At 44.4% G+C, this 25,083-nt stretch overlaps 3 protein-coding genes across 3 annotated transcripts; 1 reads left to right on the forward strand and 2 right to left on the reverse strand.

The window, feature by feature from the left end:
- Positions 1–2,276: 2,276 nt before the first annotated feature.
- LOC146510676 (GTPase IMAP family member 7-like) lies at positions 2,277–6,347 on the reverse strand. The gene is made up of 2 exons (XM_085175083.1): positions 6,219–6,347; positions 2,277–4,157 (listed from the first exon to the last, which is right to left on the reverse strand). Exons 1-2 carry the CDS (start codon positions 6,235–6,237, stop codon positions 3,319–3,321), a joined length of 858 nt encoding a protein of 285 aa, XP_085031209.1. The 5' UTR covers positions 6,238–6,347; the 3' UTR covers positions 2,277–3,318.
- Positions 5,277–12,655, forward strand: LOC146510677 (GTPase IMAP family member 7-like). The gene is made up of 2 exons (XM_085175084.1): positions 5,277–8,454; positions 11,338–12,655. Exons 1-2 carry the CDS (start codon positions 8,436–8,438, stop codon positions 12,150–12,152), a joined length of 834 nt encoding a protein of 277 aa, XP_085031210.1. The 5' UTR covers positions 5,277–8,435; the 3' UTR covers positions 12,153–12,655.
- Positions 12,656–17,724: 5,069 nt separating this feature from the next.
- LOC146510678 (GTPase IMAP family member 7-like) lies at positions 17,725–23,287 on the reverse strand. The gene is made up of 3 exons (XM_085175069.1): positions 22,979–23,287; positions 20,163–20,243; positions 17,725–20,076 (listed from the first exon to the last, which is right to left on the reverse strand). The coding sequence occupies exons 1-3, from the start codon at positions 23,046–23,048 to the stop codon at positions 19,244–19,246; spliced, it is 984 nt and encodes a 327-aa protein (XP_085031195.1). The 5' UTR covers positions 23,049–23,287; the 3' UTR covers positions 17,725–19,243.
- Between the last annotated feature and the right edge of the window lie 1,796 nt (positions 23,288–25,083).

Raw genomic sequence — 25,083 nt, forward strand, 5'->3', positions numbered from 1 at the left:
TTTGTCTTGATGTCTTTATGTCAGTGGCTTCTATCTCCTCCTTTGGCCAGCCTATTACCCCAGCAGGGTACCTGATCACGGGCAGGGCGTAGGTGTTGATGGCCCGGATCTTGTTCTTACCATTCAGCTGACTCCTCAGGACTTGCCTGACCCTCTGCAGGTACTTGGTGGTTGCAGCTTTCCTAGCGACCTCTTCATGGTTCCCATTCGCCTGCGGGATCCCCAGGTACTTGTAACTGTCCTCTATGTCTGCAATGTTGCCTTCTGGTAGTTCAATCCCCTCAGTTCTGACTACCTTCCCTCTCTTTGTTATCATCCGACTACACTTCTCCAGTCCGAACGACATTCCAATGTCATTGCTGTATATCCTGGTGGTGTGGATCAGTGAATCGATGTCTCGTTCACTCTTGGCATACAGCTTGATGTCATCCATGTACAGGAGGTGGCTGACAACTGCTCCGTTCCGTAGTCGGTATCCGTAGCCAGTCTTGTTAATGATCTCACTGAGGGGATTCAGGCCTATGCAGAACAGCAGTGGGGACAGAGCATCTCCTTGGTAGATCCCGCACTTGATGGTGACTTGTGCTATGGGCTTGAGGTTGGCCTCCAGTGTTGTACGCCACATCCCCATTGAGTTCCTGATGAAGGCTCTTAGGGTCCTGTTGCTCTTGTACAATTCCAGGCATTCCAGGATCCAGGTGTGGAGCATTGAGTCATAGGCCTTCTTGTAATCAATCCAGGCAGTGCACAGGTTGGTCAGCCTGGTCCTGCAGTCTCTGGTAGTTGGAGGGGACCGGTCCCTTCTGGGGGTCCTTGAGGATCAGGACCTTCCGACCTTCGGTTAGCCATTCTGGGTGTCTCTCCTCAACTAGCAGCTGATTCATTTGTGCTGCCAGACGCTCGTGGAGTGCAGTCAGCTTCTTCAGCTTGTAGGCGTGAACCATGTCGGGGCCTGGTGCTGTCCAACTCTTCATACTGGAGACCCTTTCTTGGATGTCTGCCACTGTGATGGTTACTGGACCTGTTCAGGGAGGTTGCTGTGGTCTGCCCTCAGATCCTCAGGCCATGCTCTGCTGAAACATGACTCGCTGCCAAATAGAAGTTTTAATAGGAAAAGTCAACCACACAGAATCCAGTTAAACTGTCTGGATCAGTGCTGTGAACACGGGGAGCTGGTATGTGTTTCTTCTTCTGTGTCACTCTGACATTTCTGAACATGTTCAGTTATTTTTAGGAATCTGATCTCTGTTCTCCTCGTGTGTGTTTTGATTGTGTTTTTTTCTGTTCTCTGTTGTTGTTATATTGTCTGTGAAGGTTCTCAGTCATTCAGGTCATTGTAGTCTAAGGAGCTTGGAAAGAGAAGCGTCTGAACTTCTTTAAGTTTCTTGAAGAAGTTTCACCTCTCAGCCTAAATGGCAAACCTATCCTTTCTGTCTTCCCTGGTTTGCCATTCCTGGACTGTGAAGAGAATGGAAACCTCCACACTGAAGTTTACCTGAAGCCCACACACACGGACCAGTACCTCCTCTTTGACTCCCACAAAACTCCAAAACACAGACTTAACAATGTGGTGTTTGCTGTACAGCAGCGAGGAATGCCCAGACCTCTACATCGCAGAGACCAAACAGCCACTTCACAAGCGCATGGCACAACACAGAAGAGCCACCTCCACAGGACAAGACTCAGCTGTCCATCTGCATCTAAAGGTCAAAGGTCACTCTTTCAGGATGCCAATGTTCACATGTTGGACAGAGAGGACAGATGGTTTGAAAGAGGAGTGAAAGAAGCATCTATGTCCACTGTGAGCGACCATCTTTGAACAGAGGGCGGGGCTTACGACACCAACTCTCTGCCATCTATAATCCAGTTTTGAGATCCTCCCCAGACGCCTTAACGCCCACTCACACCCTGGGACATCTGACCTCAGGAAATCACATGATAAGGTGGGGCCAGGCTTCACAATGAGCTCACCTGAAACTCTGGCTGATTGGGACCCACACCCAGTTCCACACCTTGGCTCAGGCGATTAGAGGATCATCAGGGGGTCCTTTTGTCCCTCTGTGGGGGGAAACTCCCACTAGGTTTAAATCTGGGACTCTCCACCATTTGACCTTAGAACTGAAGAAGCTTCTCGGATGAAGGTGAAACGTCTTCAAGTAACTTAAAGAAGTCCAGACGCTTTTCTTTTCAGGCTCCTGAGACTTGTTGTTGTATTATTTTAGCATGTTCAAGAAAAACAAAAAAACAACCATCAGTTTTTAAACAATCTTTTCGTTTATTAAAGTGAAAGGTAATCCAAATGTACCTGGCCCTGTGTGAGAATGTGCTGCTGATTCGTCTTTCAAGTTCTCAGGGAAGACTAAGAAACTACAGTGAAAAATATGACAGTTTCTGAAGAGTTCAGTTTCTCTGCCACACCCACGCCCGATTACTGCCACACCTGCTGAAGCACAGGTGTGGTCGGGGTTACAGGAACGTTCCTCAGGCTGTGGCACTCCAGAGAACCACAGTGGGAACCACAGTTATCCACACATGGAGGAAACAGTGCTGATAGTTTGTTTGACGGTCTGAAAAATGCTTGTCTGCTAAATATGAAAAATAAAATGAGGAAGGAGGAAAACACTGTCTCACAGGTTTACTGCACAGAGTGTGTTTATGAAGTAATCACAGTAATACAGATGATAACAATGTTTATAAACACCTGAACACATTATATACCAACATTTATTGATATTTGCATCATTTAAGTGTAAGTATTTATTTTACTTTAAAGTTAAAGAAAATATTGTTTTCAAACATTGCATTTGTGAACAGTATTTTATTTTTAATCAGTTTGTGACTGGAGACCATGTCAGAACCTCCGAGCTCGTCCTGAGCAAAGCTGCTGCTAATCCAGCCTGCTCTCTAAGGTCTGGGCATGTCCGACTGGGAGGAGGTCATGGAAGTCCATCTCAGCTAGCTTGGGGATGCTGCAGCTTTTCCTCCAGACCATCAGGAGGATGTAGCTGGGATAGAGAGGTGTGGCAGTCTCTGTACAGACCAGACTCTGTCCCTGAGACCTGGACCAGCATGAGTCAGATGGATCAAAGGTTTGTGTTAAATATAGAAAATTCAGGAAAATGTTTTATTTAAGCAATGGAGGAAAAAGCTCGTTACCCAGGAACCAAAGATGTTCAGGAGATCGTGTGTATACAGGCTCATGTTATACAGCTCTTAGATGACGTATTACACAATATGATAAATTACCGTGGACTAACAGGTCTTGTGTGTGCCATTAATGACCAATAATTATCAAAATGTGATCAAACGTTCTTTATTTTATTGTGTGGCACATTTTTTCTCCTTTGCTGCTACGACTGCTGCTCCCAGTGCTGCTCCCAGTGCTGCTCCCACTGGACCCAAAATGCTCCCGAGGCCCGCTCCTATCCCAGCAGCCCTCAGGATCTTGTTCTTCGTCTGTGCCCGACTTCTCGCTTCTTCTTCTCCCATGTCTGGATTTTCTCTCTGAAGTCGTTCCATCTCCTCTCTGATGGCTCTCTCAGCTTCCTGCAGCATGTCATTGGTGTAGTATGTTGCTCCATTTGTCTGAACCATGGTGTTGATCTTCTCCAGCAGCTCTTTGACCTGAGAGCGATCCTCACTCTTGTTGTTAAAAACATGATATCTTCCTCCGCACTGATTGATGAAGCGATGCAGAGGCCGATTTCCACTGATTGATTTGTCGATGTCGATTGTGTTTGGCAGGTTGTCTCCATACGTGAACAAGACTATGGTGTAACAGCCTGCATCCACTCCAAATATCTTCTGAAGGATTTTCATCGTTTCTTCTTCTGCTTTTGTAAACCTGCCGATCTGGATCACAACCAGGAACACGTGAGGACCGGGAGCAATAAAGGAGACGCATTTAACGATCTCCGTCTTCACCTGCTCCTGAGTCAGTAGGGTGTCAAACAGACCCGGAGTGTCAACTACATCCACGATGTGACCATCCACCTGCCCTGTTACTTTGCGACACCCAATTACTGATGAAGAAAAAGAAGTTACAGACTCAAAGGCTGTTCTTCCTAAGATGGTGTTTCCTGATGCACTCTTCCCAACTCCAGTTTTCCCAACAAGCACAATCCTCAGGTGTGGGAACTCATCTCTCACTGCATCTCCTGGAGAACATAAACAGACAGCGTTAGTGGGACTCCCAGGTCATCACACAGGTCATCACACAGGTCATCACACAGGCGTTCTCCAGCAGCGTGTCAGTGTCCTGCTCCCTCCCCTCACTCAGGATGGCCGACACGCAGGAAGGGGAGACGTGACATCACCACACACAGGAAGGGGAGACGTGACATCACCACACACAGGAAGGGGAGATGTGACATCACGACAGGACAACAGGAAATGGAAATATAACTAAACAATAAAGAGAACACGATACTCAAAAAATAGAAAACCCAAATTTTACTACAGGCCAAAAAACACCATGAACTAAAAGGTTGGGTCACATGACCCAGATCCATGACACCACTCTTCCAGCGGATCCAGCTGTTGATGTGCTCTCACAATATAAAGCCGACTGTTGTTGTGATTTGGCTATATACAAATACACTGAACTGAATTGACAGTATGCAGATTTAGGGATGTAGTGACCGTTGGACACTGTCTGTGCATTTCAGGCAGAGATACAAGACGCTGCCTCAGTGATCCACCTCAGCAGGATCTACAGCGAGGATATCATGATGTCATACAGAGTGGGTACGTGTGGGCGAATAGCTGCAAAGAGAGCGACAGTGATCTGGACTGCAGGGGTGGATCTACCAGTGGCACGATACAGGACATACAATTAAATAGAAACATGACCTTTTTGTAAATAAAAGAGATTTTAATACATTCTTCACTCTGTGGTCTGCTGCTGGAAAGAGATGCGTTGGGTCAGTGAAACAGTATCAATGGAAACAGAACCTCAAACAGCCGAAGAACGACATCAATGCAGAGCTGTGGCTTCTGAGGTATCTGGAGTATTTTCTGCTTTCCTGTAAAACTCCAGGGAATGCAGGAACTCCAAGCTTACAGGAACCTACAGTCAAACTGGCTGAACAGGATCAAAAGATTTCACCTGAGCTCAGTTTCACTCATCAGGTAAAGGCTGTGGACCGCAGTGAGCATCAATCAGTAAAAACAGTAGAGTTTGTACTTTACTGTCTGTGTGGTTTCTTCATGTCAGAACACCAACAGCTGCTCATTGTTGGGTTGTGACTTTCAACATGAACACCTGTAACTTCATGTTGTCAGGTCTGACACCAACCACAGGTTTTCTCAGCAGGAACAATCAAAGCCTTCGTTTTCCTGCAGACTGTGTAAAATAAACCTGTTTCCAGCTCTGCGTGGTAGGGCTGGCTGTCGACGTCGACTTCTGTGTTCAATTTGATCGAATTCAGACTCAGATGGTCAGAAATATTCATTCATTTATCAGCACTTATCCATATTTAATATCCACATATTAAACCGAAGCTGACACTGCGAGACTTCATCAGAGGTGTGAGCGTCACAGCAGAGGCCTTTGTGTCAAAGGACGATCAAACAGACGAACATGAAGCAGATGTTCTGGCTTTTTATAGCAAATAACCTTAAAATGTTCTGCAGTAGAACAAAAACTGAAGCAAACCATGAATCAACACGTGAACATGAGCTGATGCTGCTGAAGCAGAGTTACAGAGGTTTGATTACAGACACAGCTGAGCGTTTGTAAAAGTTCACGTTTCCTCAGTGCTGAACAGCTGAAATGAGGCTTCCCTGTCGGAGGACGAAGAGCCGAGCACAGCAGCAGACTGGTGCATAATGAGCAGAGAACAATGCAGAAAACAGAGATTTGATGGTAAACTGGTCTGTGAGTGCAGACAGAGCCGTGCAGGAAGTGGGATTTTATCGTGCTGGAAGCAGAACAGCCAAAGTCAGAGTGAATTCATGACGATGTTCATCATCATCCTCTTTTGCTGCTGCTTCAGTGAGTTTTGGTCAGATTGATGAAACCTGCAGCATCAGAGTCAGTGAGCTGTCAGCTTGTAGCCCCGACGGCGTGTCCGTGCCGTCACACAGGACACAGAAATAACCAATCACAGTTCAGTTTAACATGTAGCTCTTGGTTTGTTTTTTACTTTTTATCTAGATTGTATTTTATGATAGAAAGTTGGTCTAAACAGTAAATCAAAAGTTTTAAATGTACTTACGAGCTTTGGTGCCGGCCATGTTTGTGCTGCTCAGGATTACAAAGCTTTGCACCGACAGCTTCCTGCTGCTGCTCTGTGCTGTACCCCGAGGACGCCGTCACTTTAACGCTCAGGCACTTGTTAGAGTTGCTGCAGGGCAGACTGCAGAGAGAAGAGAGCTTTCATTGGTTCATCAACAACACAGTGTAAATAACCTGCAGTCCCAACATGTCAGTGTTAGGGGATATTTAACCCTGGCTGTGAACCAAAAATGAGTTCCTGGTTGTAATTCCACAGCATGAAACAACAACACTCCTGCTGTCACAACAACACTTAGATGCTGCAGATTCCAGAGAGAAACTGTCTGTGAAGGTTCTCAGTCATCCAGATCATCGTAGTCAAAGGAGCTTGCAAAGAAAAGCGCCTGGACTTCTTTGAGTTACTTGAAGACGTTTCACTTCTCATCCATGACAGATTGATGAGAGGCCAATGACAGTTTCTGTCAACTGCAGCAAAACAAAGATTCCAGAGTAATAACATTAATAATAATAAGATAACAAACAATGACAAAGAAAATGCTGGTAAAGACAATCTTGTTATTCCAGTTACACAGTGATGTCACAGCCTAAATATTTATTAACATGATAATAAATGAGTCTGGTTATCAAACAGATCCTCAACATCTATATAACCTGCACTATACTAATGTAACCAGCAGTTTCCCAGAATACACGGAGGTGACTCCACGCCTGAGCTCTTATAACAGACCTGGGGTTTTCTGCCTGAGCATTACGGTCTGTTCATATTTGGGATCTGGCAGCGGTTTCGTTGTTGCTTCATGCCGAAGCAAAGTGACGTGTTTTTTTCTCTCTGGAGGAACACGAGAAACGTGTCGTTTAAAAGATTTATTTGCTTCAGCAGTTGCAAGTTTACAGCGCTGCACCTCAGTGTGAAATCAGCAGTGTTGGGCAAGTTACTCTGAAAAAGTAATTAATTATAGTTACTAGTTACTTCTTCAAAAAAGTAACCGAGTTAGTAACTGAGTCACAAGATTCTAAAAGTAATTAATTACTTGAAAAGTAACTATTGCGTTACTTAAAAAAAAAAGTTTAACCCTCTGGGTTAGACCCTAACCCTCGTTTAACCTCACGTGTCTGAATTTACAGTCATGTTTTCATTGTGACAGACTGTATTAACACAACTGATCTAAAATCAGTCAAAGAACATAAAATCTGAGTAGAAAAAGTTGTTTTTTTACTGTAACAACCACAAACATGTTTAATGATCATATTTCATAACTTTACATGCAAATATAAATTGTCAGTTTTAATTTATATGCACACGTTTTGCGAACAACAAAGTTACTTGCAGCCATTTACCTTTTACCCTTTTTTAAATAACCATTTCAAACTATTTACAGAACAATCAGCTGTTCTTCAATAAGATGCCACAAATTATTTGTGCCACTGCAAATATTTCTGTCCACTATAAAGGAAACATCACAGCCTGATACCTGCAGGTCTGACAGCAGCAGGTGTGTCACTGCTGTTTCTACCTGGAGACAGCAGTCGCCCCAATGTTCTGACACACAACACAAAACTATCCACAACACTACACACTAACTACACAAGACAGCACATTAACTACACACTCCAAACACGCTAAACGTCACAAATCTCTCACATCTCAAAACTCTCTCTCTCTCCTAAAACTTCCGCCTCTTCCTAAACAACCAAATGTCATGTTGCCATATCATTTTTTGATTGGTCCACATGGTGCATTTTTCCACCAACATGAACGAGCTGTTTTATTTTTGACTTTTTTTGTTGCTCATAAGCAGAGCGGTCTCGCTGTCCTTAGACAGTAAACGTGAAACTATTGAGGAAAAAACACTCGTATATCTTGTTTATCATGACTCTGGTTTTACTGGCTGATCAACACAGTTTATAAACTGGTATATGTCACCTTGTTGCTTTGTCTTGTTGCTGTCTGTCTGATACTAGACCAGGGTAAGATTTCCTCTAATGGAGAAATCTCAGGCTCAGCGTCATTCTGGGACTGCAGGTTGTTTAGGCTGTGACATCACTGTGTGGCTGGCCAATGACAGCGGGTTTGGAACCTGCCCTGCAGCATCTTTAACTAAGTGTTGTTGTTGCATTACAGTTGTATTAAAGGAAGGACCGGTCCCGTCGGTACAGTGCAGAGCAGCAGCAGGAAGGTGCAAAGCTTTTAACAAACATGGCCGGCACACTAGCTCGTAAGTACATTCACAACTTTTATCCTGATTTACTGATTAGACAAACGTTATATAATAAATGATAAAAAGTTTTAAAAGACCTACGTGCTAAACTGAACTGTGATTGGATATTTCTGTGTCCTGTGTCTATGTCTCTCGTCCTGCTGTTGTTTTTATTGTGAAACGTTTGTTTGAAGCTCAAAATCCTGAAACATGTGCTCCATGCAGTGCTGGAAACAGATTTCTTTTACATGGCTTGCAGGAACCAAACCATGAAAGACCGTGGTTGGTGTCTGCAGCGGTGACTTCATGACAAACTGATTTAGGAGATTTATTTTGAACCTGCTCAGCCAGTTTGTGGTTAGCGTTCTCTTCCTTGTTGGTACGACGATGGAAGGGTTTAGCATTTTTCTGATGTTGAACATGGACATCCAGCAAACTCAACCAGAGGTCAGCGTGTTCAAAGCTTACAGGAACACCCAAGAGCTGCACGACAGCACAATTACAAACAGACTGAACAAGTGCAGCTGGTTTGGAAAGGTTGCAAGACCAACATGGATCTTGGGTTTCCTCCATCATGAGCAGCAGCACGTTTGGAGGAAACCAAACACCTCATACGAACTGTGGGCACGGCACTGGAAGGACGATGATTTGGGCTTTGAGTGGATGTCTGTCCTACATCTAAAGCTTGGACCAAACTGTCATCAACAGGACAAAGATCCAAGCACAGCAGCAAATCTCCGACAGAACAGCTGTAAAACAAACCGAGCTGCTGCAGAGCTTAGACCGCTTTGCATGAATCACTGAATCATCACTGCTGTCAGAGACAGATGCTGCAGACTGTGTGGAGTTACAGGTGTGGACCCAGAAGGAGGCAAAGCTATGACTTAACGAACAGCGAGCTGTTTATCAGAGGCTGGTAAAAAAAAAACAAAAGGCAGATGGACACTGAGGCAAAACTAACTAGAACTAAACTGGGACAACCTAAACATGAAATTATCTCCTGATATGTAAAACCCTAAAAGTGAAACTGTGTACTGTCATTTTACCATGATTGTAAGATTTGGATTTTTACTCAGCGTCTGTAATGTACATAGGAAAAAAAGACTGGAAACTGCACAACATGGAAGAAAAGAGCAAACTAATCAGTATGCAGAAAATGTAGATGTGGGGACTGGACATTTAAACGGTTTAAATCAGCTTATTAATACGGCACCAATCAGAAAATGGGCTGAAATCTCATTTACAAAACAAATGAGGTTTTTCTGTGTAACTGTGCCAAATGTAGATCCCTGAAGCAAAAACCAATCAGATGTAATCCTTCCTATCACACCAACGAACAGGGTGACTGTTTTGGACATAAAATAAATATTCTTTTTTATTTTCTGTTGAATCTTCAGATATCTGTCGTATATTGTCTTTTACTCCTTTTACATGTTCAAAACAGGCTTGTTAGTTTTTACTTTTGAGGGAAGCTTTTATTTCACAACACTGAATGCATTCAGACATCAAAGGGATTTATTATGGTTTGTAGTCATTTTCTGCTTATGTTCTCTTTATGGGAGATGTCCCCAGGTGTCCTACTCGGAGCCTTCAACACTCGTGTGGGCAATGACAGTGAGGCCTGGATCCAGAACCCCAGTGGTGCTCTGTTACTGGACGTCTGTGCAAACCTCAGTTTGTCCATTACAAAGACCATGTTCGAATGCAAGGGCGTCCATAAGTGCACATGGCACCATATAGTGCAGGTTGCTGTTGACTTTGACTGAGGAAATTGCCTTGTGGTGAAAGGAATACTTCGAGGACCGCCTTAATCCCACTGGTATGTCCGATAGAGGAAGCAGAATCTGGGGACAAGGGGAACGGCTCACCAATCATTGGTGGGGTAAGGTCACTGAAGCAGTTAAATGACTCCTTGGTGGTAGGGCCCCTGGGTGGATGAGGTTTGCCCTCAGTTCCTGAACCCTCTGGATGTTGTGGGGGTGGTGGTTCCCATCTTTAAGAAGGGGGAAACTATAGGGGGATCACACTCCTCAACTTCCCCAGGAAAGTCTGTGCCTGGGTGCTGTAAAGGAGAGTCCGTCTGTTAGTCAAACCTCAGGTTTGTTTGTCCAACCAGTCTACATGTTTTTGTGGACTTGGAGCAGGCATTCAGCTGCATCCCTCAGAGTGGTCTGTGGGAGGTGCTTCAGGAATATGGGCTGTCGATCCTTATACAACCATTGCAAGAGCTTGGATTAGTTACTGGTGGTTGTTGGACTCTGCCAGGGCTGCTCTTCGTCACCAGTTCTCTTCAGAATTTTTATGGACAGGATTTCGAAGAGTAGCCAAGCAGCAGAAGGCCTCCACTTGGGTGGTCTCAGAACCTCATCTGTGCTTTTCGCACATAATGTGGTTCTGTTGGCTTCATCAGGTGATGTCCAACAAGCCAGTTGAGGTATGTTGGACATCTGACTAGGACATGGGCATGTCCCACAGGGAAGAGGTCCTGGGGGAGACCTCGGCTGGCCTGGGAATGCCTTGGTGTCCCCCTGGACAAGCTGCAGGAGGTGGCTGGGGTGAGGAAGGTCTAGGCTTCTCTGCTAATGCTGCTGCTCCCGTGACCCAGCCTGAAACGAGCACCAAAAGATGGCCGATGGATATTTTCTTATTTTTTATATTGGTTAAACTTACACCCGATAATATTCTGATCAGTGACTATCAGCAAAATCACATATAAATCATGACTATTCTGTGTTTAACCATTAAAACATACTTAATATTCAGAATCATGTATAATGATGCACCAGAAACAGCCACAGAGACACTAATCTGCCATGGTCAAAGCTGAAGTCCACACTGTCCGACTGTGATGAGCTGCCTCAGGAAGAACAACTAACCTTATCTATTTATCGTCTTCAACAGATGCAAAGAACCTCCACCTGAGGATGGTGCTGCTTGGGAAAGCTGGAGTAGGGAAGAGTGCAGCGGGAAACACCATCTTAGGAAGAGAAGCTTTTCAGTCTTTTTCTTCTTTTTCTTCTGTAACGTTGGAGTGTCAGCAAGAAACAGCCCAGGTGGATGGTCATACACTGACTGTAGTTGATACTCCAGGTCTGTTTGACACCACCCTGTCTGTGGATCAGGTGGTTACACAGATTGTTAGATGCATCACCTTTGCTGCTCCCGGTCCTCACGTGTTTCTGGTTGTGATCCAGTCGACCAGATTCACAAGCGAAGAAGAAGAAACGATTAAAATTCTTCAGAAGATGTTTGGAGAAGATGCAGCACGTTATATTATGGTCTTGTTCACGTATGGAGACAACCTGCAAAATGGAGTCGACATCCACAGCTCAATCAGTGCAAATCGGCCTCTGCATCGCTTCATCAATCAGTGTGGAGGAAGATATCATGTTTTTAACAACAAGAGTGAGGATCGCTCTCAGGTCAAAGAGCTGCTGGAGAAGATCAACACCATGGTTCAGAGAAACGGAGCAACATACTACACCAATGACATGCTGCAGGAAGCTGAGAGAGCCATCAGAGAAGAGGTGAAACGACTTCAGAGAGAAAATCCAGACATGGGAGAAGAAGAAGCGAGAAGACGGGCGAAGTTCCTGAAGGCTGCTGGGATAGGAGCAGGTGTTGGATTCATATTAGGACCAGTGGGATCAGCGCTGGGAGCAGGAGTGGCAGTTGCAGTCGTGGCAGCGAAACAAGGAGAATGTGGTATACTGTGAAACCTGTTGGTATTTACTCACGATTTGAGTTTTTGTGGGAGTACTCAGTGTGTGAGCTGATGATCCTCATTATTAGTGACCTCTAACTTTGGGAGTCTGCAGTGCTCCTGATCTCAATGTGTATGTATGTATTTAATGTCACTTTTATTAGTGGGAAAACATTTTTCCTTGATTTCTCATGTACAGAAATTATTCTACTCCTTTCATACTTTGCATTTGTGATTTCTGTAAATCTAATTGTAAAAACAGGTCACAGAGACACAGAGGGTGACATTAAACTGATTTCAGGTCTTTGATGTCACTGTTGTTGTTTCTTTTTGCTTCCTTGACTTTTTTTTCTTGCATTGGCATGAGGTGGTACAGAGGTTTAACAGGTAGTCCAACTCCTCAGGATGGCATGTAAGTACTTGACACTGACAGCAGGCAAAACACAAACGAAGACAAGAAGGGCTAAACAAAGGGACGCTCAGGACAAATCACTGAGACTTGCACACAAAAGGAACCCGTGAACTAGAAATATATAGATATATATATATTAAAAAACTGAGAAGCACTAGCGAATACTGAACTCAGAACAAAATAATGTAGAGCATGCACTTCAAACCATCTTTGAAATCCAAAAACAAAACTTTGAGTCCAAGAAAACCACCTCAAAATGCTTGGTCAAAAATCCAGGACAATGAGACTGAGACACTGTCCATTACTCTGACTGCACAGAGCCATAAAAGACCCTCAACTGATCAACAGGACCAATATCTGCACAAGGAGGAGCAGGATTACACTGCAAAATGACCTCCAGTAGTCCTTTTCTAACCAACCAATCAGAAACAGACTTCATGAGGGTGACTTGAGGGCCCAATATCCTCTATTTGTCAGAACTGACAGGTCCACCACCCAGTGCTGTTCACAGATGAGAGCAGATTCACCCTGTGCACATGGTCTCAGGGTTTGAATGGACCCAGATGTGGAGCTCCTTGAGTAAAGACAGTTATTTTATTTATTTATTTATTTTTATATTTTGGGAGGTTTAATAAATTTGTCGATATTTCTAGAAATGAGAGCTGCTCCATGCAAAGTGGGATGGATGCCGTCTCTCCTAACAAGACCAGGTTTCCTCCAGAAGGTTTGCCAATTATCTATGAAGCCCACATCGTTTCTGGGACACCACTCAGACAGCCAGCAATTTAAGGAGAACATGCGGCTAAACATGTCACTCCTGGTCTGATTGGGGAGGGGACCAGAGAAAACTACAGAGTCCCACATTGTTTTGGCAAAGTTGCACACCGATTCAATATTGATTTTAGTGACCTCCGATTGGCGTAACCGGGTGTCATTATCGCATGTCCACCATTACCTGCCCGAAACCGGAAGTGACGTCATTTTCACGGAAAATGTAGTTTTTTTACCAGAAATGCCACTTTCATAAGGCTGCCGACCTATTGCACGCAATGGTGGCGCCATCTTACCCTCCGACCATACATACATGACACAAACATCACATGGGGAAGACAGGTCAGAGAGGTATAACATGGAAAATGCACCACATGAGGAAAGATAAGGAGAAAAAATAACTCCCCCCAGACTGAGCTCCAACAGGGAGATCAGTTTGAGAACAGAAAAAACACCAAAGAAACACATGACAAGCAGCAGGGGGGGGGTAAAGGGTGAGAGACAGCCAATAAAGACAGCACATCCGGGACTGCGTGCGCTGGTCTCCTTGATCCACCGTCAGCATCGGAGGGGAATAAGCGTCGAAGGCGTTTGGAAGGGGAGGGGGGATTAGTGTGTGCATATCAGTGTATATGTGTGTGTGTGTCCATAGTTCAGCTGAGACAGTGTCCTTCACCCTGCCAGGCTAAGTAAACAGTCTTCCAGCCAACCCAGGTGGGCTTGCATGGAGTGGGAAGAACAGACTCAACACAGTCGTTATCAGGGTGTTTTGTTCAGCTCCAGCCTTGCAGCTGGTGCTGAGAGGGTATCTGCATGAAGTGATGGTGCTTTTTACTTTAGTGCAAACAACTCACGAGAATTTCAAAGCAGTTCTACAGTCCAACACTGGTCTCAATCTCCCGTTGGAGAGCCGCGAGCTTCGCTATACTTGCGTTCTGTGATGTTGTCATTTCTTGTGCTCAAGGAGCCGATTGTGAGAACTCACGACAGTGAGCCTCCCCGAGATGTATCCAGTCTGCACTCAGAGATCTTATTCTGAGTATTCACAGCAGCTTCTCCAAGATCTTCTCCGTGCTGCACTCAATGAGCCCATTTTGAGAAACTCACACCTCTCCCATCGTTTCAATCCCAGCGGGCAGCCTTGTGGGGGTTTGAACAGCCGGTTCCGCTTTCTTAATTCTTCGATAAGTCAGGGCCAAGCCAGCTCAGATCAGCAAGAACCCTGTTACCATGGTTCAGAATAGGTAGATATCTTCAGCACTCAGGCTCACCAAGCCCAGACTTCTTGTTGAGAAAGGGTGTCGATTGCATTTAGAGACCAGTTGATCCAATCCATAATTCCTCTTTTAGGTTTTAGAGAACAGACTGAGAGAGAATGTTCCAGGGAAAAGTAATAAAAAACACGAGACTAGACAAGGACATAAGCAGGGAAGATAAGGGAGAGGAGGAGAGAAAAGTGCGACCGCCTTCGTCAAGAGCAGAAAAACCGCACAAAGAACAGGATGACTGCTACCAAGCTCAAACATATTCAGTTCGAAACTGGAGAAAGTGACAGGTGACAGTTGGCGACAGTGAAAAGTATTTTTGTAAACTGTGGCCACTCCTCCGCCTCGGCCCGTAGTCCTCGGTGAGTTAACATACGAACAGTTTGACGGTGATAGTTCTGAGAAAGCGCTTAACTCACCGTCACTTAGCCAGGTTTCTGTCACACAGAGGAAATCCAGATTATGAGAAGTGAAGAAATCCTTCAATATGAACGTTTTATTTGCTAACGACTTAGCGTTAACCAGAGCAATCCTGGTAAGGTCCATCAGACCGGTGACAGCCATCCAGGGAACCTGTTTCAATGGCCGGATTCGCTCAGCGGATTCGCTCCACCGCAGCGAAGATGAGGTAAGAGAAGGCGGGGACGCTGGATCTCCTCAGCCGAGTCGACAGCAGGTACCAGCCGGGTGGCAATAGGTTCCAGGAAGCGACGAGAGACGAAACGCCAGTGCAAAGGTCGGATTTCCGCCAGAGTGCATTGCGAAACTGTTCTGTTTCTGCCAGATGAAAGAGCTAAATATAATTTCAATTTCACTCACAGCCCGCTGCGTTTTCTCCAACGTTTAAAGCGCTTCTTCTTATGAGATGGGGTAGGGCTGTAATCCAGGTGATCCAGTACCCCATATAGTAGCAGAGGTGGAAAAACGTCCTGTCCATCAACGCTAGTCCTTTCAAATTCTCTGTGCTGTTGAATATTTCACAGAGTTTCATGATCGTAGGTCAGTAGAGAGTCAGCGTCGTTCAATAAAAGTGACAAAAACAATAAAAAACACGCAGACCAAAAGTGGATCCGACAGCTGTCGGATTTCCACTAGCCAAAGCTCAAGTCACCATAATATATTATGGTCAACAGTATCGAACGCTGCACTGAGGTCTAGCAGGACAAGCACAGAGATGAGTCCACTGTCAGAGGCCATAAGAAGATCATTTGTAACCTTCACTAAAGCTGTTTCTGTGCTGTGATGAGCTCTGAAACCTGACTGAAACTCTTCAAATAAACCATTCCTCTGCAGATGATCTGTTAGCTGTTTGACAACTACTCTTTCAAGGATGTTTGATATAAAGGAAGGTTGGAGATTGGCCTATAATTAGCTAAGACTGCTGGGTCTAGGTAAAGGTTTAACTACAGCCAGCTTGTAAGCTTTTAATCCTGAGCAGCACAAACATGGCCGGCACCAAAGCTCGTAAGTACATTTAAAACTTTTGATTTACTGTTTAGACAAACTTTCTATCATAAAATACAATCTAGATAAAAAGTAAACAAACACACCAAGAGCTACATGTTAAACTGCACTGTGATTGGTTATTTCTGTCCTGTGTGACGGCACGGACACGCCGTCAGGGCTACAAGCTGACAGCTCACTGACTCTGATGCTGCAGGTTTCATCAATCTGACCAAAACTCACTGAAGCAGCAGCAAAAGAGGATGATGATGAACATCGTCATGAATTCACTCTGACTTTGGCTGTTCTGCTTCCAGCACGATAAAATCCCACTTCCTGCACGGCTCTGTCTGCACTCACAGACCAGTTTACCATCAAATCTCTGTTTTCTGCATTGTTCTCTGCTCATTATGCACCAGTCTGCTGCTGTGCTCGGCTCTTCGTCCTCCGACAGGGAAGCCTCATTTCAGCTGTTCAGCACTGAGGAAACGTGAACTTTTACAAACGCTCAGCTGTGTCTGTAATCAAACCTCTGTAACTCTGCTTCAGCAGCATCAGGTCATGTTCACGTGTTGATTCATGGTTTGCTTCAGTTTTTGTTCTACTGCAGAACATTTTAAGGTTATTTGCTATAAAAAGCCAGAACATCTGCTTCATGTTCGTCTGTTTGATCGTCCTTTGACACAAAGGCCTCTGCTGTGACGCTCACACCTCTGATGAAGTCTCGCAGGGTCAGCTTCGGTTTAATATGTGGATATTAAATATGGATAAGTACTGATAAATGAATGAATATTTCTGACCATCTGAGTCTGAATTCGATCAAATTGAACACAGAAGTTGACGTCGATAGCCAGCCCTACCACGCAGAGCTGGAAACAGGTTTATTTTACACAGTCTGCAGGAAAACGAAGGCTTTGATTGTTCCTGCTGAGAAAACCTGTGGTTGGTGTCAGACCTGACAACATGAAGTTACAGGTGTTCATGTTGAAAGGTCACAACCCAACAATGAGCAGCTGTTGGTGTTCTGACATGAAGAAACCACACAGACAGTAAAGTACAAACTCTACTGTTTTTACTGATTGATGCTCACTGCGGTCCACAGCCTTTACCTGATGAGTGAAACTGAGCTCAGGTGAAATCTTTTGATCCTGTTCAGCCAGTTTGACTGTAGGTTCCTGTAAGCTTGGAGTTCCTGCATTCCTGGAGTTTTACAGGGAAGCAGAAAATACTCCAGATACCTCAGAAGCCACAGCTCTGCATTGATGTCGTTCTTCGGCTGTTTGAGGTTCTGTTTCCATTGATACTGTTTCACTGACCCAACGCATCTCTTTCCAGCAGCAGACCACAGAGTGAAGAATGTATTAAAATCTCTTTATTTACAAAAAGGTCGTGTTTCTATTTAATTGTATGTCCTGTATCGTGCCACTGGTAGATCCACCCCTGCAGTCCAGATCACTGTCGCTCTCTTTGCAGCTATTCGCCCACACTTACCCACTCTGTATGACATCGTGATATCCTCGCTGTAGATCCTGCTGAGGTGGATCACTGAGGCAGCGTCTTGTATCTCTGCCTGAAATGCACAGACAGTGTCCAACGGTCACTACATCCCTAAATCTGCATACTGTCAATTCAGTTCAGTGTATTTGTATTGTTACGGATTCAAAGTATTGGAGACAAGAGGAAAACCAAAATAACCACACTGGTCCGGCCGGGTTGGGTCAAACAATGATTTTAATGATCACGCGTGGGAGATGGACACCATACAGCAGACAGCATCAGATCTCTAAATGGTGGAGCCTTGATCAAACTCTTATAGCCTCTAGTGGCCCCCACCTCATCATAACAGCCTAAACATTCACATTCTTTCTCTCACAGCGCCTAAGCTACGACCTTGGCTCCCTGTTTATCTGCTCCTGCTGAGATGGGGCAGTATGCTCTGTTCTCTTCTAATCAGACAAATAAGGCGATGACTTTCTGTGAACAGTATTTCTTATAACTCAGCAGTATAATGCATCATAAAACAATATCATTCATTCACAATAAATCAGCAGTCTAATGTAATGCAGATCAGTTTAACAAATGTAATAGTTATCACCTTCTTCTAATTCAGGAGAATGATGCAAACTAAAACTACACAATAATTCACAATCTTTAATTAGGGGTCTAACATGGCATAAAATAATATTATAATCCGACAACTTCAACAGGCTGACGAGCAGCCAGGCTGCAGCCTCCATTTCTACATGCTCATTATTTTACACCAGAATCACCGTGGCGACCATTTTAAAGTCTGTTTGGATTGGTGTTTATCTTTGCTTTGGGTTGATATGTAAAAATTAAAAGTAACAATGTGTGTCCTCATTAGGGTAGGGATTTGTGTTGGAGTGGCACTGGAGCCTCAGGTTTATACTGTAAACTGGTAAAGATGAGGCAAGTAACATACGGCAGTATTTCTAGGAAAAGTAGCAGCTAATGCATATTACTTTACTTTGTGTAACAATCTGAATACTAACATCACTGACCCAAGAAGACTTAAACAATTAGAATATGGACTTAGAGGACTGATGATGCGTTTTTGAACGTTTTTGTCAAGAGCAAATAATTTGATCCAATTAGGAAGTGACCACAACGAAGAAGTACATCAGGCAGTTTACAGCAAGACTACTGCATCCAATGTTTTGGTCTACGCTTGGTGTTCGGATGTAGTGCTCTGGTCACCATGGAAACTCATTCCATGAAGCTGATCTGAAGTTTGGAGGTCCGTCGTGATTGGCTCTGCAGAAAGCTGGTGACCTACGCTCACTCTGCGCCTCACCTGCTCGTGATTTACGTGGCCGACCACTTCACAGCTGAGTTGCTGTCAGTCCCAATCACTTCCTCTTCGATGACTTTAACAGGTGACTGTGAAATATGTATTTGTGAGGGAATTTCACAGCTGGGCTTGTTGCACAGCTGACATCCTGCCACAGATCCACTCTGGATTTCACTGAGCTTTTTATTTACAAAGAAACATTTTATTTTTATTACACGGGAACAAAATGTGTTGGATACTGATATTCAGGGAGTCAGGTGCAGTTTGGCAGCTGTCAAATTATCCACAATATAATTTTAATCCATAATATGACCGACTGATGGTTGTGAATGAAAATAATTTCTTACAGGTCAGATGATCAGTAACTAATGATGATGATAACATTAAAATTGCTTTTCATGTCACAGTATGACACATTTGTTCTCTTTCGCTGCTGCAACAGCAGCTCCCACTGCCGCTCCCAGTGCTGCTCCCACTGGACCCAGCGCACTTCCAGCACCCGCTCCGATACCCACACTCTTCAGGAACTTCTTCTTCTTCTCTTCCTGTCCTCCTGCACCTCCTGCTTCTTCCACCATCTCTGTTTCTTCCCTCTGAATTCGTTCAGTCTCTCTGACGGCTCTCTCAGCCTCCTGCAGCATCTCGTTGGTGTAACATTTTCCTCCGTTGCTCTGAACCATGGTGTTGATCTTCTCCAGCAGCTCCCTGACCTGAGAGACATCCTCACTTCTGTTCTTAAAAACATGATATCCTCCACCACACTGACTGATGAAGCCATGCAGACGCTGATTTCCATTTATTAATGTGTCTATGTTCGCTTCATTGTCCACATCATCTCCATGTGTGAACAGCACCATAGTATAATCTGCAGCTTCTTTTCCAAAGATCTCCTGCAGGATTTTCACCGTTTCTTGCTCTTCTTTGGTGAATCTGCCAATCTGGATGACGATCAGGAACACATGAGGACCAGGAGCAACAAAGGAGATGCATCTAACAAACTGTTCCTTCACCTCCAACTCAGACACGGTGATGTCAAACAGGCCCGGAGTATCGACGACAGCCAGCGTCTGTCCTTCCACCTCTCCTGTTTCCTTCTGACACTCTGACGTCACTGAAGCAAAAGAGGATGTCGATTTAAAGGCTTTTCTTCCCAAGATGGTGTTTCCTGATGCACTCTTCCCAACTCCTGTTCTCCCAACAAGCACCATCCTGAGGTGAAGGTCCTCTGCATCTGCTGTGGAAGTTAAAGAGATGGCTGTCATTATTAGTGGGAGTTCTCAGTCATCATGTGGAACAGTAAAATATAAACATGAGACTGACCTTCTGCTTCCTCCTGTACATGGATGACATCACGCTGTGTGTCAGGAGTGAGCGAGGCATCAACGTGTTGATCAGCAGGATCTACAGCGAGGACATCAGCATGTCATTCAGAGTGGATAAGTGTGTCTGAGTGTTCTCAAAGAGAGGGACGGTGATCCGGACTGAGGCGTGAGTCAGACCGTAGAATAAGAGATACCTGAGCATCCACAGGCCAACATGAAGAAGCTGCAAGAAGCTCCCCGCACGTATCTATAGAGACAGGAGTTCATGCTTCACCACTTCATAAACTTTGGTGACATGAACTGAGGTTAAATGTACCGTTTGATTGTGGAACTGTTGTGTTTCTTTCCCACACAGTGGTGTCTCTGAGCTGTGTCAGGCTGAGGGGTAAATCCCCAAAACAGTTGCTTTTTACTGTAAAGCATTAAAGGTGTTTAGACACACAGTGAGTGAAGAAGAAACACCCAGTGCATCATGGGAATCCCCCGGCAGCCTACATCTATTGCAGCATAACTAAGGGAGGATTCAGGGTCACCTGGTCCAGCCCTAACTATATGCTTTAGCAAAAAGGAAAGTTTGAAGCCTAATCTTGAAAGTAGAGATAGTGTCTGTCTCCTGAATCCAAACTGGAAGCTGGTTCCACAGAAGAGGGGCCTGAAAACTGAAGGCTCTGCCTCCCATTCTACTTTTAAATACTCTAGGAACAACAAGTAGGCCTGCAGAGCGAGAGCGAAGTGCTCTAATAGGGTGATATGGTACTACAAGGTCATTAAGATAAGATGGGGCCTGATTATTTAAGACCTTGTATGTGAGGAGCAGGATTTTGAATTGATCAATTATTAAGTCATGTACTAACAGAGGCTTGGAGGAGAGAGACCTAATATTTAATAATCCACATTTCACTGTTTCACTCTTTGGTTCAGATGTGGATACTGTATTGTCCTTTCTTTGTAATTGTTTATGTTTAAGTTGTTTGTTGCTGGTTTTTAGTTTGTTTTTTGTCTGTTTGGAAGCAGACACAGTCTCTATGGAGATGGGTTTTTGGGGGTAGCAGGAGGAGAGAAGCTGCAGAGAGGCGTGTAAGACTGCAACTCTGCTTCCTGGTCCCAACTCTGGATAGTCATATTTTGAGGGGTTTAATAAAATTGTCCATATTTCTAGAAATGAGAGCTGCTCCATCCAAAGTGGGATGGATGCCGTCTCTCCTAACAAGACCAGGTTTCCTCCGTCATCGTTAAGCTGGGGACATATTTATATAATTTCACCTAAACCTGCAAACATTATTCTGTGGTTATATATAAACCTATCTGGTCGTTCAGTCTGATGTCACTAGCCGTGTCTGGGCCTAAACTCCACTGCAGGTCCATATATCAAACGATCACTGTGGCATTACTGAGAGTTGAAAAAACTGTCTAAAGTCTTTCATCTTTAATAAAATGATCAGCGTTCTGCTCTACCAGGTGTAACAACTGAGTTTAACATCCATGAAAACGGAATTTATGACATTTAACGGAGTTAGAAGTTAGCAGGAAGTTAGCTCGCTAGCTTCTATCTAAATACAATATAGCATGTCCTGACTGCGGGGTTTTGGAAACAAATTAAAACGTACAGCTCTGTTATCACTTCCAACATAAATGAAGACAGAAAACTAAACAGCAGTGACGTTTGTAGGGTTACTGAAGTTTGGCTAGCTGGTATATAATGATGTGCTACGTGACCGCTAGCGACACAGCTATGTTAGCATAATATAAACAAGCTAACTTTTTTTCCCCTCGATAAAAGTTAACGTGAGTGTTCTCGGTGGTCAGGAACAAATGTAATCGCATGGCAGGATGCTGTAAAAGGACCAAACTTCAGCCAGGAGAACGAACTGAGATAATCCATCCGCAATACGAGGTTAGTCATTCATATACTGCTGCATGGGCTGGGCTGTAGCTACATCCTAAGGCTTTAAAAACTGAGCTTAAATAAATGATTAGCGGTAATAAAAGCCGAGGGAGGTCAACAGTGATCACTGACTGTTTTAGGAGCTTTTTGAGATTAAATAGAAGAAAATACAAAACATTAAACATGTTAACAACACAAAAGCATATTAAACAGACTACTTTAGGCCCGGAAGTAGGATTCGTCACGTCATCACTTAACGACCGGATAGAAGTTAATGAGGGTGTATATATACTGAGATGAGTGCAGCAGGTGTGGAAGAAAGCACAGGTAACATTACTGAGGGCAGAGAAAACTTGACTGAAATCAAACTGGAAATCACCTGAACTGAAACATCACATCAATCCAAACTATCACTGTCATAAAAAAAACTAACCACAATTAGTTCGACACTGAGAAGTCACAGTCAAACTGGCAGAACAGCATTACTCTGATCATCTACAGGAAATCATTTAGAGTCCGTTTCTGTTGTCGAGTCGGTTCTGCAGACACCTCTGAGCACAGTTCACAGTCACCGTCTGTGGAAGCTCGTCGAGCTAGTGTATACACTCAGGGATGAAGCTTGAGTTATTGATTTGTCTCTTTAGTCTCTCGCGGTTTATTAAGAAGACAAATGACAGGCTGTGGTTGGTGTGCCTGCAACCCTGTGTAACACAGACCTGTTCTCACCACTGCATGAACCACAAAGAACTCAGGTGTTGGTGTTTGAAACAAAACGTTAAAAAGCAACAGAGATTAAAGAGAGACTCAGGTCACAGGAATGACTCATCACAGCTCAGGTAAACAGGCAGCTCTGCAGTTTCTCAGTTTCTGACTTATTATAAAAAGTTTGTCTGAACAGTAAATCAGAATAAACTTGTAGATGTACTTACGAGGTAGTGAGCCGGCCATGCTGGTGCTGCTCAGGGTTGAAGCTGTGTCAGAGTCACATGCCTGCTGCATGAGCTGGTTGTTGTACCGTGACGATTGTCCCTCCCTTTAAATGCAAGGTGCCAGACCTGTCCTACACACAGGAACAACACTCAGCTGTCGCACCAAACACGGGGAAACAGCCATCAGTGGCTCTTTCAGACAAAACAGCGTGCTCAATCATCCAGGCAAGTACATCCCAGTGGCAGTACAGTGCTGGGACACTGGTACAGCACATGTGTGTGCAGGCTTCACAAGCAACAGAGGTGCAAAATACAAGAAACATATAAACAAAGACAAATATAAGAATAGGAATATGAGAATTATGAGAATAAATATATGTACAAATATAAGAATGTGCGTCACTATATATATACTGTATATGTCATGGCCTGCATGGCAGACCATGGGGAGGTGGGGAAACAGGACCCAAACGCCGGACTCTTCAGTGCAGACAGTGTTTATTTACAAGGTGGTGAAGTAAACAACAATAAATCCCCTTGTGTCCCGGACTCCCGTTCGTGTCTTCATCCAGTGTCAGTGCTGTGTCTCCACTCCTTAGCGTTAGTGTGGTCCGTGTTTAGGGATGGGTACCGGTATCCAGTGCCATGATGGCACCGGTTCTGACATAAACGGTAGTAACCAGACCGAAAAGCAGCGCACATTTCAGTGCTTTATTTTGGTGCTTTTTTTCCTGAGCTGTGATACACTTTCTTCTTCCTTACATTTGTATTGGCGGTTGGCAAACAGCTGAAAGGTGCATTACCGCCACCAACTGGTATGGAATGATACACTTTAGATTCTAGCCAATCATTTTACATTTCCGAGGATAGTAGGCGGGTCCAGGTACGTACGTTCTTTTAGAGCAGAGCTACAGATTAAAAATGTCCAAGGCGAAGCGGTCAAAGTCTGGCTGTACTTCACAGCAAAAGATGCAAACTCAGCAGCTGCAACAAGTGCTTTAAGCTGATACTGTGATACTGTCAAAGGAGGTAACACCTCAAATCTGATGAAACACCTGGCGACGCATAGCGTTTTTTAAAAGCCGAGAAATGCACCGTATTTGATAGCTTGCTGCGAGACCTCACACCGAGCACATCTACTGCGGGTGTGGTGCCTGTTATCGACCCGGAGTTAGCAACATCCCCCAAAAACCCGAAGAGGAGAGTCCTGGCCCCTAGCCCTGCCAGTGTAGCAGAAATGATGAGGATGATGATGCAGCAGCAGCCGTTCTTCTCTGCGTGAGTAGCTTAATGTTGTTGGTGTGTAATTTACGTTGAGTAGGCTAACCACGTTATTACATTAATGCATGTAAGGTGAACTAGCAAACACCATCATAGCTACATGCGGCTGTCTTCTTGTTTGATGGCAGATACTCCCTTCACCCTGGACAAAAAGGCTAAAATGACCAAAGAAAAAGTGGAAAACAGTTAAACATGAGAGGTTTTTGGACAAAGTTTGTGTTTTTTCCATTGTTTAAGCTGCTTCCAGCCAAGAGTGATACCATATATGCCCCATAGCTGCAGAAAAGACTAACATTGTTATCTTTAAAAAAACAAACAAAAAAAAAAAAAAACCAGCTGAACATGAGAGGTTTTTGGACCAAGTTTGTGTTTTCCATTCTTTAAGCACCGGTTCGAGCACCGTTTAAGCACCGGCACCGTTTCAAAAGTACCAGTTTGGCACCGGTATCGGATAAAACCTAAACGATACCCATCCCTATCCGTGTTTGCTGCCCTCTCGTCCCGCAGTCCTCCTGGGAAAGTAACAGAAGCAGCCGTAAATACACCACTCAGTAACAAAACTCCAATTCACTGACTGGGAAACTAACGGAAGTCTCACGAAACGATCCAGCGTCGGAGAGAGCTGCACCACACTCCTAAGTAGCTCCTCCGACGAGGCTTGATCAGCTGCAGGTGTGTGCAGCTTCCTCAGGTGTGGCCAGCCACCTGGCAGATGAGTCAATACTTCTGCCAACAGTGTATTTTGAGGTTAAAATGTTGCCTCTCTATAAGTAAACGGAGTAAACAAACTTGAGGGGTCGGATGATACTGACCGACGTTGCATG

Source organism: Neolamprologus multifasciatus, chromosome 10 (genome assembly GCF_963576455.1).
Source record: "Neolamprologus multifasciatus chromosome 10, fNeoMul1.2, whole genome shotgun sequence".
Classification (NCBI taxonomy): domain Eukaryota; kingdom Metazoa; phylum Chordata; class Actinopteri; order Cichliformes; family Cichlidae; genus Neolamprologus; species Neolamprologus multifasciatus.

Bases quoted from the DNA above. Each gene is read 5' to 3' on its own strand.
- LOC146510678 (XM_085175069.1), bottom strand. From the start codon at position 23,048: ATGCAGCAGGCATGTGACTCTGACACAGCTTCAACCCTGAGCAGCACC. The intron at 20,244-22,978 runs GTAAGTACATCT...TCCTCGCTGTAG, and splicing joins CATGGCCGGCTCACTACCTC to ATCCTGCTGATCAACACGTT. The intron at 20,077-20,162 runs GTCAGTCTCATG...TAACTTCCACAG, and splicing joins TGTACAGGAGGAAGCAGAAG to CAGATGCAGAGGACCTTCAC.